A 16,078-nucleotide genomic window follows, 5' to 3' on the forward strand; every position below is an offset into this window, starting at 1 on the left:
TGCATGCAGCTGGAATCATAATTGTGCTTGGTCTTCATCAAGGGCATTTGTCCCTCATCAAAGTCAATATTCATAGCCCATGGCATAATTAAAATAGGGGTTCTATATGTGTAGATATTAATGGTATTAACCCATCTTTTAATTTTATATGTACCATGGCACCAACATGAATTGCTAGCCTGGGTTATATATATTAAAGAGTGAAATATAACATTTTCATTTTGAGTTCTCTAACTCTGCAGGAGTTTGGCCTTGAGAACCCATTGAAAATATCCCATGTAAATAAGATGAGGCCACTACCATTGAAGCATTTGGTTAATCTCCGTTATGGTCAAGCATTCAATAAAATCATTGCTCGTCTATAGCCCACGGCCAAAACCAGAACACGGCAAATGGACCATTTGGCTCATTCCCTATGCTCCCCCATCAGAGAGCTGCCTGCTTGGATTAGTAGGCTTCAGTAACCCTCTGCCCTTTCTGCCTTCTCTTTCTTCTAGGATTAGGAACGAAAAGAGTGTACAAAGTTTAGACTAGCCATGGATAAAGTACCTCACACAAACTTGGAATCAAATCACCCAACTTGCCAGAGTTGGTCCATGAGGAAGAGTCTTCGTCTCATTCACCATGGTTGGACATGATTAAAAATGCTGGGCTAGAGGTTATTAAGCATTACCAGGTAGAGTCCCTCACTCCTTGGATGAATCATGTGCAGTAAATAAGCATCCACAATTTTCCCTTCTGCTTCCCTCTTTCATAGACCGAACACCCAGAGAACTGGAAAGGGATTTAAAGATAATCTAAAAGAATTAAAGATAATCTAAAAAGGAACCAATCAGGAGAGGTCCACTGATTTGCCTTATCCCTCCTTTCAGTACAGGGGAAAATACATGAGATTATAAATGTAAGAGCTTTGCAAACTCCAAGTGTCTCAGATTTCTATGCAAGTGATCTCACCAGAGGCAGGGCGTCTCATTTTCCTGATTCTTAACCTTGCTCATACGCTATCCAGCCTCTTTGTGTTACAGATGAGCAAAAGTGTGGCTCCAAATGCTTCAACAGTGTGGACAAGGTCACAGCTGTACTTAGAACCCGAGTCCCCTAAAAAGATCTCTTTCCAAGGGCAGCGCTAAAGCAATGACCGGGCTACCTTGGGTTCCAGATATTAAGATATTTAGGACCCACGGAAAACAATAACAACCACATTCTCTGGTGCCCCAGCCAGTCAATATTATACTCTGTGCTTTATTCACTTTTACTCAATCAACTAGAGATGTCTCAGTAAAGAATCCAAATTAATACCTTAGCTGTCATGGATATAGGTAAAGGGAACACAAATGTTATAACAGGCAATGACAATACACTGATTGTCAAAAATTTGGGGATTTGCTCTTGTCTATTAATAGTACTCTATAAAAATTAAGTAGTGTAGGTTATATAAAATATATCTAAATAAAGCTGTTGTAAAATTGATGAGCCCAAAGTCAACATGGCTTACTTATGAAATATAACACAGCACATCTTGAGAGAGAAAATGCATTGTTTTAAATATTAAGCCCTTTATTTACTACACTGTGGAACATAGTATTTTTAGATATCAGTGGGTGTTGTTTTGTCGACATTTTCATTTATTCAATTGAAAACAAAAGTCAGGAAGCTCACATGATGACCAGTAGTAAACTCCCAGTAAGTTAGAGCAAGTACAGAGACCAGTCTTTGGACTGATGTTAAATCAGCTGGTCAGTAAAGGTTTTCTGCATAATAATTATGACATACTAACAGTCACCAAATAGCACTGGGTTAGGCATCCTCTAGAAATAATCAATGATTTTCATTTTACACATGGAATAGTCACAAAATATAGCTGGCTTACATCAACTCATTATATTTGCCCATCCTAAATTGCTCTAAGATTCAGAGAAATGGCTACTTTCTCACGTGTTGTGCAAAAGTTTATCCCAATATCTGCTCATGCTCAATAAAACTAACATGGTCACCCAAACAGCTCTAAGATTCAGAGAAATGGCTACTTTCTCACATGTTGTGCAAAAGTTTCTCCCAATATCTGCTCATGCTCAATAAAACTAACATGGTCACCCAAACATTCTTTAATCTCACTGTGACATATAAATGGACACATCCATCATACACACATGTATAATTAGGTGACTCAAGGAATATGCAAAGATGGCAAGAAACCATTCAATTCTTTGGTTATGCTCGACTGACAAATATATATTTCTTGGCAACTAGCCAAACGGTTTTGGAAATAATATTGGACCATGACTCGGTAAAGTCTAACAACCTATTCCTTGCTTTCCATGCACCATTAGGGCCTGTCACCAATCACCAGCCATCTCTCTCAAGCATACATTCTTCTCCTTGGAAGCAAGCATGAAATGCCCCTAGATAACTTTGCCCTTCTCCAGAGAAACACATTTTCCACTCAACTGCAAGTCTTGATTCAAAGCTAAAATTAATGCAGGCAGGCAATTTGGGTTTCTTAGAAAACTCCTTGAAAATGACAAATGTCTGCGATGTTAAAGCCATCCAATATGTCTGCATGCTGCCTTATTAAATTACAAACACCTGGTTTATTTATACAATGTATCCAATGGCTTACAGGTTAGGATCCTAGAAATAATACATGTCTTATAGCAAAAAATATACATATAATAATCCACCTATAGTTCATATAAATGATGAAATGTTTCGGAATATATCTATATATCTATATATGTACACATATATACTCTGTGTGTGTACGTGAAGAGCCAGCACACACATACTACAGTCCTTCGTTGGCTCTTCCACTTCGGTGTCAGGGACACCAGGTTTCAAAGTCTTAGGAGAGAACAAAGGTCACCGCTGAGGACAAAGGACTGGCTTGATGCATCTTCCCCTGTGAAGGACCAAGTTTGCCGGACAGTGGCAGCCTGCAACGCACGGCTTATTGCATGGGCCGATCTCATTCCAGTTGTCACAGGTCTTGGCACATCCTGGACCACAGGTATCGTACACAGCCCCGTGCTTACACTGGGTGGCTGGAAAAAAGAAGGAGACACGGGTGAGTGGTGGAGAAATGGCCGCGTCAGTTCAACCTCAGCCCGATGCCATTGTGCAGGCTCCTGTCACCCACTGCCCCGGCCCTTCCACAGCGCTGATTCACTTTTGCATTTTAACGAAGGACTGACCAACCTCTGACCTTCCTCAAACACTCTGAGAATCACCGGCACCTGAGAAAACAACATCAAAGATCCACCTGCTGGTCTAGTGAACTTCAAAATAAAATCAAATGGAAAGCTTGTTATTCCCAGAGAAGACAAACTGTGCATTAGTGAAGCTACCAGGAAGTCTATGAGGTTATTTGGTTATTGAGAACAGGCTGAAAAATCAACTCCAAATAGTGCTTAAAGCTATCAAGTTGTGATGACTAGGAATATTTTATGCAACCACATCAATATTCAAACACACAGAATTACACACACAGGAAAAAAAAAACCGTACCAAGGATACGTGACATATTTTAATCATAGTGATCAATTTGAGGCAAATTAGAGCAAGAGTGGGATAAAAACCAAGACAGGAAAAATGAGACGTGTACCTGGGGAGAGGGAAGTACGCGGCTGGCTGGCCAGGGACTCTAAAAACGATGACCTAGCCAAATCATAACCCATTTGCTATCTTTGTTTCCGTAGAGCTAAAATGATTCTGACAATATTCTGAGAGTTTCTGAAAATTCATGAATAGATTTGTCAGAAAAAATACTGCAAACGTTCTGGAAGTTTTATGACATACAAATTTTCCTATCTGAGGTATTTCCAATGACGGTCAAAGAGGCCACCCCTCATCCTCATGAGTAGGAATGTTGACACACATAGTAATTTAGAAGAGGGACTTTCCAAGAACACCAACAGCAGTCTAACCTTCATTTGACATTGCTCCAAACAAAATTAATAACAATGGAAGATGAGCCATTGAAATACCTCTACTACCGTTTACACAGTTTGCAAAATAATACCTCGTCAAGAATTACATTATTCTAAAACCAAAAAATTGAACTGGTTTTCAGGCGAGTGCGCCTTAAGTTCAATCTCCCGAATTAGACATTTGGAGTTACCACAGGACTTCCACGTTTGACCATATCTAACTTACAATAAGCTGACAGGAGTTCTCTTTGTCCCAAGTTCTGATAGTCAACCCCGCCCTTGCCCCTTTAGGCCTGGGAATGGTAACAGCCCCTCTGTTGTGAGCCAGAGTATGATATAATAAGAATAAATACTTAGTTTTTGTCCCTAGTTCCTAGCACACAGCTCCAAAAGTCAGGGGAATCTTCAGAGTAATGAGTGTCTTTTGTATGCTAATGACATGACTAGGGGACCCTAGATAGCTTCAGGATTGGGGGCTGGTCACCAGAAAGACCAAGGCATGATTAGAGGGTTGCAACTTTCAGGCCCACCACCAGATCTCCAGGAAGGGGAGAGGGGGTGGCTAGTGAGTTCATCACCAGTGGCCAAGGATTTCATTAATCATGCATAATGAAACTCCATTAAAACTCTTAAATGACTAACAACAAGGTTCAGAAAACTTCAGAGCTGAGGAACATATCGAGGTACTGGGAAGGTGGTGTCCTTCCTCCACTGGGACCGAAACTCCTGCGGCAGGACCTTCTGTACCTTGCCGCATGTACCTCTCTGTCTGTTCATTTGTGTCCTTTAGAATAAACCAGTAATAGTAAATAAAGTGTTTTCCAGAGTTTTGTGAGACATTCTAGCTAATTGTTAAGTCTGAAAGGGAAGGGGGGCTGGAAGAACACCTCTCTCCCCCTACTTTGCAGCCAAAGCAGACAGAAGTGAGGGTAACAAGGACCTAATACTTGCAACTGGCATCTCTAGTGAGGGCGGCCCTGTGACACTGAGCCCTTGAGCCTGTGGAGTCTGATGCTAACTGTGTAGTTTGTGTCAGAATTGAATTGAATTGTAGGACACCCAGTTGGTCTCTGGAACGTTGGAGAATTGGTTGGTATGAGAAAAACCCACACACATTTAGTGTCAAAATATTGTGAGTAAAAACAGTTCATTTCCAGGGCACTGGGCTTTTCTTTGTTATTTTCCTACACCCTATTTATTCTTTTTCAAGAAGTCCATCTATAAAACTTACCGCAATTAGTAAATTTGAGTGTGCCATTTGTTTTCTGGCTAGATCCCACGTGATACAGTAGAGAAGTAAAAAATTACTACTACTCATTAATGCTACGTTCCCTAACATAAGCTCTACCATATAACTTTATTAAGTTGTTTCAGCTTTTCATAATTTAATTTTATTCCTTACGCTACTCAGAACCTCCTCTAGGTAAGCCAAGCCTGACCCACCCTCTAGTACCATTATCTAGCTTGGCGAGTGTTAACGACCATCCACCCCATCTTCCCCTGTTCTAGACACTTCCCAACTTTTTCTCCCCCCTCTCGTATCTGGATGAGCTGTCCCCTGACTGTATGCTCAGAGCACCTGCTGCCCACCTCCGTTCCTGCGTTTGCAACGAGCAGTTATAATCATGGGTTTCCTTGTCTTCTCTCTCTCTCCAACTAAATCCAGCTACTAGAGGGAAAGACTATTTTGTTTCTTTATTTTCAGCAATCGTGTGCTGTTTAATACGTAGTAGGCAGTCAGAGGACTACTGAGTGACTGAATGCATAGATATATGGATGAGTGAGTGGGTGAGCAACATAACTCTTCCTTTAAATCTTGCTCGCTTTTCTGATAATCTTTTGGCTTTTGACAGATCCCTTCAGAGTTTTTTTCTTCCCTTTTAGTGGCTAACAGAATACCCTATATATTGTTCATGTCTAATAATTTGGAAAATCCTAGCTGAACGGCATATTCACACACGATGACTATATTCTTGTGTTGTTATGTTTCCACAGACCAGTGGTGTTCAAAACTGAAAACTGGTATCATCAGGGAGCTTCCTGATGCCTGACATTTCCCCCCTCCCCAGAAAGCCCCTAGCCCGGGTAATTTTCCTATGCAGTCAGCATTGAGAACTTATCCTATAAACAACCCTCATATTCATGCTTCAGTCACTGCAGAAACTCATGCCTTTTCAGCAAATGAGAAAGCAACTGTTTCCAAAGTGGAAGTAAGTGCACAACGGAAGCTCCTACTGTTTTCCATCATCTTCCCCCTAAAACCCTACCGGAGCTCTTCTGCAGTCTCAGAGCGCCCATCCCCCTCGTTGATGGATTCAGGTCATCTACATAAGCACCCTTAACTCTTCTCCCTATTGCCTCTCCTCCCATCTGCTCCCAGCCTGGACTTGCCGCTCCTGGTTTCGGACCCGTCTCCCCCAGGAACTTGCTCTATCAAGCTGGCCTTCTCCTTGCACATTTATCTTCTTCTCTGTTGGCTCTATGTTCTAAATACTACAAACATTTTCAGACCGATGCTAACCTTTGACAAAAAAGATTCCTTAACGTATCAGACTTATTTTCTTCTTCTTTTTACCTCTAAACCTCATAAAAGAGTTTACAGTCATTTCTATCTGATTCCTCTGCAATTCCTCAATATTAGTGACCTGTCTCTCTCACCTCCCACTTTACTGAAGCAGTTGCCACCAAAATTTTCAGTAATGACTATATCCACTAACACCGTGGTAAGCCCCATTCTCCCGTAACCTCTCCCTGAAATATTTGGTCTTACTGTCCACTTTACCTTACGACACTGGACTCCCCCGTTTCTAACACCTTGAGAACACCTTCTCTCCTGGGCGTCTTTGCCTGCTCTCCTCTTCCCCTTACGTTGTCTTCTCTTCTTTCTCTCTATCAGCTACTACGGTGTCATCTCCAATTTCTAGTTCTGATTCTCCTCCCACCCTCATCATTTCCCAAGTCTTAATTCAAATGGCGCCTCCTCCAAGTAGCTTCCTGGATCTTCCCAGAATATCCTTCCTCCCTCCGCGCCCCACAGCACTTTTCATGTTACAGTTATTTATTTTAATCCCCAGTTTCAGTGCAGCTGTAGTTCTTAATCAGAGATGCTTATAGGAGTCCCTTGAGGATCTTTTAAAAGGTATTATTCCTCAGCCCCATTCCCTAAAGATTTTTGCTCTAAGTCTACAGTGGGGCCCAAGTAGCTGTAGATTTTAAAAGTTACGGGGGTGCTTGTCATAGTTACCAGTGACAAGAGTGAACTGCTGAGGCCCTGATCCCGTGTCAGAGTCCTTGTCTACCATGACCCAAGGTTTGGGCACAGGGCCAACCACAGAGGAGCAGCTTAATAAATGTTAGTGCCTGTTGGATGATGATTTAATCTTAATGATGCTTAATCCATCATCTCATTTCCCAGTGTGGATTACATTTGGCTGGCCTTGAGTTCATTTTCCACTCAGCTGCTTCCAGAAAGCCTCTTTGAACTCACTTTACCCTCCAGATACTTTGGTTCCCTTTAAATTTTGCAAAGATCACTTGTAGTATGAAAACTCGATAGAATTTCCTTCTTCCCACCCATATTCTCTCCTTTTCCCACATGCTGTCATAGACATGAGCTCTCTCGTGTCTCAGCCCCGCTCGGACCTCTCAATTCTTCTTTCTAGCTCTACCCCCTAACTTACTGATGCTCTGCTGTGACATTTCACCTTCGACTAACTTAACACTTACTATTTCCTTCACAATCTATGGCTAGAAAGTAGAATGTAGATAATGAAGAACTACTAGAAAAAAAGGGGGGGATCTTTTTCATTGAACAAATACCACTTCCATTTCAGTTCAAACTAATAAACCTCTCCCACATATCCGCCATGTGGTAGGCATTCTCTCAGGCCAGGGAATCAAATGTGAATAAGATATCATCTCTGATCTCCAGTTACTGGAGTCTGGACATACCACCAAACAGGTGAAGGTGACATGTAAACAGATTCTTAATAAAATGGTAGTGGTGTAAGAGCTACCATATTAGATCATGAGAGCAAAGTACCGTGGAGGAGTAAGAGGGAGACATCAAGTCCATGTTGAGGGTAGGTCAGCGTCGAGGAAGACCTCAGAGAACAGAGCCCACTTAGGTCTTAACAGGTGAGTAACAACTGTCAGACAGACTGTGGAGGGAAGAGCTGCCCGGGTAGAGAGAAGGCAAGGGCAGGATGTGGGCAACAACAAACTGCTTGGCTCCATCAGGGAACAAGGGTCTCAGTTTGGTGGGTGGGAGCAAAGGGGAGTCTTGGAAGGGTTTCAGCTGGGGGGTGGCATGATTAGGTTTACCTTCAAACTGATCATCAACTTTTGTATGATCCTAGAAAGTGAATAGTGACTTGGACCCTGTTTGACTCTTCTGTGAATTCAGTTATTTCTCATATGTAATAGGCAAAAGACAATTTTTTCAAAACCTAAATGTGACCGATGTGCACATATGCATTTAAAAAAGGATTTGTCTGGTTAAATGAATTTTTTTAAACCCAGCAAACTAGCAAGGTGATTAGGGTTGACATGTATTTATTCTCAAGGGGGCACACAAGCAGCCACTGTGTAACGCATACAAGCAGCGTTATGTGTTACTTTACGTGGTAACCCATTAAAGCTCTCGGTGTTGGCTTTATCAGTAAATTCAACAAGCATGGCTCTGCGCCCTCTGGAACTCAGCTGTCCCCATGTCCCCCTACTAGTTGTTGAAGATCACCAGATCGACTTTATCTCCTAAACTGTTACAGGAGGCATCCAGTTGGCCAAGGAAAAGCTCACTGTGTATAATGAAAGCAGTTGCTACAGCAAAGGAGCTAGAATCATCTGGAATGTGTAGAAAACAAAAACAAAAACAAAAACAAAATCGGAAAATGCTCACAGAACCTAGCAGACTACCTGGTGTGCTACAGAAAGACAGAGGGCACTTTGAATGTCCCAGCACCTTTCCCACTTACAAGACGTATTACTGGAAGTGCAGTGACAATTAACATCAGCTATAGGGAGGTGGCCAAAAATCTGCGAAGGATGGCAAAGTGAGACAGACGCAGGAGCAAGATGATAGCAAAGCTGAAGTCAGAGATTACCAAGCGACAACCATCAGTGATAAGACACAAATGAATAGAAATTGGAAAGATCTACATAACAAATGCTTGAATAAAGTCATTGATGCTTACGTAAATATGCAAATAAATACATATTCATATTCAAATATATTTTTTCCACAATGCTCTTGCCAGTCTCTTTTCATAACGATGGACAAGAGAGGCTGTGAGGCAAACTGACCTGGGTTTCATCCCCAACTTACTCGTTTTCTAGCTCTGGGACTTGCAGCAAATCACTTAAATATTCTAAACCTCAACCTCCTTATCAGTAAAATGTGGGTGATAGAATGTTACCACGTAGATTATAATGCAGATTTAACAAGATAAAATGTCATAAAAGTACTAGTGTGGTCCTTGGGGCAAAGGAAGTGCTTAGAAAATGGTGAATATTAATATAAAGGATTATTATTAAACTTTTATTACAGACCCTCATCATGGCCTTTGCATAGTGCATTGTACTCAGGAATTCACAGGCTAAACCTCACTGCCATCAGCTCTTTCAGCCACACACAGACACTCCGTCGTGATAGTGCTAAATCCAGTCTAGCCTTGCAAGTGTCACTTGCTCATCCGGAGTTTCTTGCCTGGCTGGCTTTCTATCTGTTCAACTTCCAAGCTTTGTATTCTGGAAAATTTCTCTTCTCTGTATTAAGTGCCCTTAAGTGCTATCATAAGTCGAAAGATCTGGGAGCTAAAAACAAGGAAGGAGTATTCTTATGGTCTTCAGTATTTCCGATCAATGGGAAGTGGGCCGACTGAAAGATGCTGCATGTCTCTGTAAATTTATTTTTGATGTACCAGCCGCCAATCTACGGAGGCTCATTGTGTGTGCGAGTGTACGTGCGTGTGTAAAGGCTCCCCTGCAACTGCACAGTTGTGCTTCACTTCAGATGGTTCCATTAATTTTAAGTGGTAAATGGAACCTTTCAAGAGCCATATTCCTTGTCCATTAGAAAAGTAATTTTAGCTCCTGGGATTCGGTCCCTGAAATCGGGATGCTGGGGGAAATGTGTAGTCCTTAAATGCAGTGTGTGCACTCAGTTGGTGCTACATAGAGCTCCGGGCCAGGAAGACAGTGTTCCTAGACTGTGTATCTAATATAAGCCTTACCACAGCACCACCCCAGCTAATAAAGTTTATAAAGTCCTGCAGAGCTCTGAATCACAGAGGATGGATGGATGGGGCTTGCCTCCACATAGCTTACTCATTTTCTGGTAGATTCAAGGGAAGGAGGATTCAAAGGGGAGAAAGGGAACCAGGAGTATTCAAGATGCGCTGAAAGGGCCGGTCCCTCAAAAACATCACCCATACTACGCTACCCTGCACTGAGGCATTAGGGAAGAGGTAAGCCACTTCGTCGTCTTTCTAGAAGCCTCAGCCACACCTTACTATTGAGAGAGGGAAACTGAAGGACTTCATAAAAATCTACTTTTTGCTCCCTCTCCTTGCTAGGACCTGACCCTCCCACACTATACATGTCTTAATGTAAGTCCTCCTTGTAAGGGATAAGGAGTTAATGATTTCTTTGGAGTCTTCTAGATAATATCTAAGGAATGACGGGGCGAGGCCATCACGTGCTTATTCCAGACCCCTCGTGCTAGACCTCTCGAAGATGCCAAGACACCCTGGTTCCAGGGAATAAGTGACTCATGCTGGACACCTGGACCCTGTCCTTGTTCTGACTAGTTCCTATATGCCTGAGAAAACATGTGCACCAGACCACAATTGTCAGTAAAGACTCCAGACCCCACGCAAAGATAAGACATCCTCCATTTCCTTTCTGAGTCTCCCAGATGCTGTCTGTACCTTCTCTCTACACATCTTCAATAAACTCTGCTCTCACTTCCTGATGGCTCACGTTTGCTTTCCATCCTGCGTGAAGCCAAGGACCTTCTTGGTTGGTCCTGCAGGATCCCCTCTGGGTCCTCTGGCCCGGCCTGCGGGCATTACTGTGAGTTATTTTTATCAATCAGTACTCCTTTGAGAAGGACGGCATTGATAGACGCACTTTTGCTGTGGAAAGCGATCTCAGATATAAAGATCGGACCTGGGTTTGCAGAGGAGAGAGCAAATTCCAAAAGAAAAGTCACAAGAAGTTAAGGGGCTTCGTGCTTTTGAAGGACACGGACTAGTGATTTTATCAAGGGGCAGCTTGGAGAAGTTTTAGTAGCCCCCAAATACCTGTCATCCTACCCCCTTAAAGCCACCCAAATAGGCACAAAAATCAACTCTGTGGTTTCAACTCTGCTGCAGGTCAGAATCACCTGAGAAGGTTTTGTTTTTGTTTTGTTTGTCTTGTTTTGATTTCTTTTGTTTTAAGGTTTTGTTTATTTGAGAGAGAGTGTGTGTTGGTGGGGGGGGGGTAGAAGGAGAAGAGAATCTCAAGCAGACTCCATGCCGAGCATGGAGCCTGATCGGGACTTGATTCCAGGACCCTGAGATCATGACCTGAGCCAAAACCAAGAGTCAGACGCTTAACCGACTGCCCCACCCAGGCATCCCTCACCTGAGAAGTTTTCAAAGATACGCAAGGCCAGTTAAAGCAGGATATTTGGGCACGGGGCCCAGGCACGGGTTTCTGGTTTATTTTTTAAAACTCCCTAGTGACTCCAGTGTCCAGCCAGATTGAGACCCACTGGTCAAAGTAAACAAGATGGCCACGCACTGAAAACACAGCTTCAACGCAATTCTCCCTGACCCCTCTTCTAACCAGATGACCACTCGTGTCCTCCACCAACACAGGCATTCTAGAGTCAGCAGTGCCATGAACTGCCTTCTTTTCTAACATGAGAGCTAAGGTTATTAGGATTAGCGTAGAATTAGTACAAACTCCAGTCTCTTCATTCCAGGCAAATCTGGCCCTTTTCAGAAAACTGTCTGCCAACCCCTGAAGTAAGTGACAAATATTCAGTCATCTCATCTTCAAATCCAAATAGCAGCAGCTGCTTCTATGAGTTGGACACTCTTCCAGATGTTTCTTATGTATAGCTCACCGATGCTTATCACTAATAGATATTAGTAGATATTATCGGAATAGATATTATTGTAAAATTCCAAACTATAGCGGGAATCTCTTTTCTTCTCTCCCCATACCCTGCCTCCATCTTAATCCAAGCCGCCACAGTTCACCACCACTACTGCAACAGCCTCCGGCCTGCTCACCTGCTTTCAGCCTGGCCCCAGCCCATCTATTCTCTCCACAGTAGCCTGGACACAGGGTGATCTCTGGAAAGCAGAAAAAGGCTTGCTTAAAGCCCACCAGTGGCTCCCACTCCTCCTAGAATAAAGGCTACTGGAAAAGCCCTGCACAACCCAGCTCCTGCTTCTCCTCCCTCATTTTATGTCCTCTTCCCCTTGCCCACCATGCTTGAGCCACACTGGCTCCCTTCCAGTTCGAGAGCATGCTATCTTATTCTGACTTCGTGGCCATCAAATATGTTTCTTCTGCATAGAATGCTTGCCCTGACTCCCTTTGATCCTTCAAGACTCAGCTGAAATGTCACAGCCACCGAGAAGCTGTCCCGCGTCACCACCTAAGCAGCCACGCACTCCCTCTCCATTTGCTTTCTACTGCTCTGCCTTATTTGTTGCCTTCATCACACTTAACATACTTAGCAAGTACTTGTTGTAGAGTGACTATTTTTGTCTGGTTCTCCTTTTGGACTGTGGGCACCTCAGTGACAAGGGCTTCTTCTCTTAGAGTCACCAGAGTACCCACTGTGCTCAGCACAATGCCCAGCACTTAGCCACTGGGTGAGAAATATTTCTTGAATGAACAAAGAAGTCCATTTTACAGATCTCAAATAAGCCAATTAACTCTCCCGAGATCAAAGAGCTATAACTAGGACTATAGAAATCTATCTCTCAGAGGCAAAAGAACATTCTGCGAGGGTTTAACAATCTTTCTCTTTCAAAAATATCGCACTTATCCTGAAGACCTTAAATGACTGTAATCATCATGAATCTTCTTTGCTCCACACATAACCTAAGCCACAGCTGTGATTGTCCATGTGCTAAGTACATCCAGCTGGTAGCTGGAGGTTGGGAGGATTTTGCAACAGTGGAAATCCTTAAATTGTTCAAATGTGCTTGTCACAAAGCATTTCTCTTAAGTGCTTTCTATCCTGCCTGGTGGGAAGCCCTTGTGTTTTATCAAGTTGCAATCCAGTTGGACTATTGATGGAATTTCCCTTTGGCCAAGAGGGCGGGGGGATGTGGCCGCTCACATCAGCAAGTCTCTTCCATTGCTATTTTGGGAGTTGTAGGGAACTTCTGATGGATGGATCCGCCAGGAATTTCTCACCTGCACAGTTCTGCTGAGGCTCCCAGTGGACACTGATGCCCTCTCTCTGGCAGGCCCGGGTATATGCCAGGAAGGACTCGCAGTAACAGTTTTTATGGACTGGACATTCACACATGTCTGTCACGCAGGACCTAAGGAACCCAACAGAAAGAAATGAACATGTAAAAATATCAAATTATCACACACCCTAAATGTGACTTGCAGAAAGGGGAGGGTGGGGGGATGTCAAACCTTGATTGGCCATTAAAGGCTGCTATTTTAGGTTAGAAATCTCAAAATGGCATAAAAGTTCAGCATGAAGCCTTCCTGGGTATCTCTGAGCAACGTGATATTAGGTTCCCTTTCTTCTAGAGCAGGACTGTCCCAGAGAACTTTCTGCAATGACGGAAATGTTCTACAGTCTCCACTGTCCAAAGCATCTCCACTACCCATATCTAGCTAGTGAGCACTTGGAATGTATCTAGTGTGTGTGAGGAACCAAATTTTTTTATCTGATTTAATTTTAATTAACTTACATGCAAATAATCAATATGCCTAGAGGTTACCATGTTGGAAAGGCAGCTCCTAGGCTATAGTCATCATATGAAATGCTGTCATTTTGTGAATAACTCTACTATAAGAATCATAGTCTCTACTACAATATAACCAAAATAGTGAACAACTTGATGAAAGTATAAAATCCCAGGACTTTCTGAAGACATATAATTAAGAGTCACTTCTGCAGTAACTTAGAATCTTAGTCTTTTAAGAAACACTGAACCTCATTCTTTAGAATGTGGGGTGATGAATTCCAAATAAAGCAAAACTTTCAGAGTCCTCATTAGACTGAAAGATAAAGATTGAGCCAAGGTCTCCATAGCTTAAGTTTAAACATGGACGTGATGGGCCAGGATATCAGGATAACTGAAATGGGCTTAAATGTAAACCAACAAATTTTCAAGCACATTGACCTCCAAGCCACAGTAATGACCTTACATTGGTATGTCCTATTACCATTTACAAAGTGCTTCTGCTTGCGTCTGTTACCGAGCGCTGCATAGGACAAAACACAGTCCTTATATTTTCTTTTTTTTTTTAAGATTTTATTTATTTATTCGACAGAGATAGAGACAGCCAGCGAAAGAGGGAACACAATCAGGGGGAGTGGGAGAGGAAGAAGCAGGCTCATAGCGGAGGAGCCTGATGTGGGGCTCAATCCCATAACGCCGGGATCACGCCCTGAGCCGAAGGCAGACGCTTAACCGCTATGCCACCCAGGCGCCCCAAGTCCTTATATTTTCTAAATAAAGAGGCCACTTTACAAATGAATAGATGGGCCAAAAGTCCCATTAAAAAGTGGCAAAAAGTGAATTAAATTACAGCCTCCCACGCTCGGGCTCTTCCGGTTATGCCACAGAACCTTCTTCATCTTCACCTTCCCACAAGTTCACTCCCTCCCAGTTTGAACTTCACATCCATGCAAGAGGCCCTCAAGATTAAGAACATTAAACTATATTTTTCATACTCTTAACTATAAACCTTATATTTTTCATACTCTTGTTCAGCAAAACCTCTTCCTTACAGAATCTAATTCAAGGCTGAAAGCAAAAACAAATAATAATAATATTCAAGATTACAAACAGCACAGATGATCTTGAAAAGTGACCAGGATGTGCTAATCCAATGTGAACATGCCAGCATTTTCTCTTGGCGTGGAACGTGTGTACACATCCGATTACAGAGAGTGGCCAGCTAGCTCTGCGTAAAGGCTGTGCACTGCCTGCTCGGAACAAGAGTTAAATGCAGAAACCATATTAAAGAATCAATAGACTCACCAGGTACCCGTAAAGTTATTACAGCCCAACCCTCAAGAACACAGCCTCGGAAATATGAACTAACAGGGACAAAAGAGCAATTGTACTGAAACCTAACGAGCCTCTTCTGTGTCATCAAGTGAGAAATTATCTGATGACTGATACTTAAGACAGAAAATTATTTGATGACTGATACAGGACAGAAAAACAGATCTCTCTCCTCTGTAATAATAAAGACTGTATTTCTTTTTTTTTAAGATTTTATTTATTTTAGAAATAGAGGGAGAGAGAGGGAGAACGGGGTAGGGAGGAACAGAGGGAGAGAGACAAGCAGACTCTGCACTGAGCCCAACGTGGGGCTCGATCCTAGGACCCTGAGATCAGGACCTGAGCCGAAGTCAAGAGTCTGATGCTTAACTGACTGAACCGCACACGTGCCCCACGACTGGATTCTTCATACCTCCTCCCACCTGGGAACCCACGCTCACTTGCGAGCCCTTTCCGGTACCAGACACAGTGCTGTGTCTTTCAATTCGAGCAGAGCCTCCAGGCTTCCGAGAAAAGCCAACTAAAGCCTGTTCTTAAAACGGCTGAGGATGAACACTCCTCAACACCACCGCCTTTGCTGTTTTCATTTTCGTTTCAGACCAACCCACACCCATCACACTCCCGCTCAGACTCCACAGCGAGAGTGCGGCTGCTAGCGTGAGCCTCTCCTGCCACCTCGGCTTCACTCCCTGGGGACTTGCCTGGCCTGTGGGGTGTTGGTCTCTTGCGCACAGGTCCCACCGATGCGACGGGATGGAGTGGCACCGAGTGGGCCCGGTGAAATGATGGTACTCTTGTGGGAACGCGGTGGTCTCCGCATGAGGAAACACACCCTCTGATTGGAAAGAACGTCTAAGGCGACTCCGTAAAATTGTGTGGCCGGTA

At 43.1% G+C, this 16,078-nt stretch overlaps 1 protein-coding gene across 3 annotated transcripts in view; it reads right to left on the reverse strand.

The window, feature by feature from the left end:
- Positions 1-1,534: 1,534 nt before the first annotated feature.
- BMPER (BMP binding endothelial regulator) overlaps positions 1,535-16,078 on the reverse strand; it is a 240,243-nt gene continuing 225,699 nt past the window's right edge. For 2 of the 3 annotated variants that reach the window (XM_045792879.2, XM_045792881.2), the window contains exons 14-16: positions 13,353-13,483; positions 12,212-12,274; positions 1,535-3,041 (exon numbers count right to left, since the gene is read on the reverse strand). In XM_045792879.2, coding sequence (XP_045648835.1) covers positions 2,860-3,041; positions 12,212-12,274; positions 13,353-13,483 — 376 coding nt within the window. In that variant the 3' untranslated portion in view covers positions 1,535-2,859. The remainder of the gene's footprint in view (positions 3,042-12,211; positions 12,275-13,352; positions 13,484-16,078) is intronic. The other variant, XM_045792880.2, reaches the window with a different exon arrangement.

This window comes from Ursus americanus, chromosome 3 (genome assembly GCF_024610735.1).
Source record: "Ursus americanus isolate L20-20 chromosome 3, mUrsAme1.1.p, whole genome shotgun sequence".
NCBI classification, from domain to species: Eukaryota; Metazoa; Chordata; class Mammalia; order Carnivora; family Ursidae; genus Ursus; species Ursus americanus.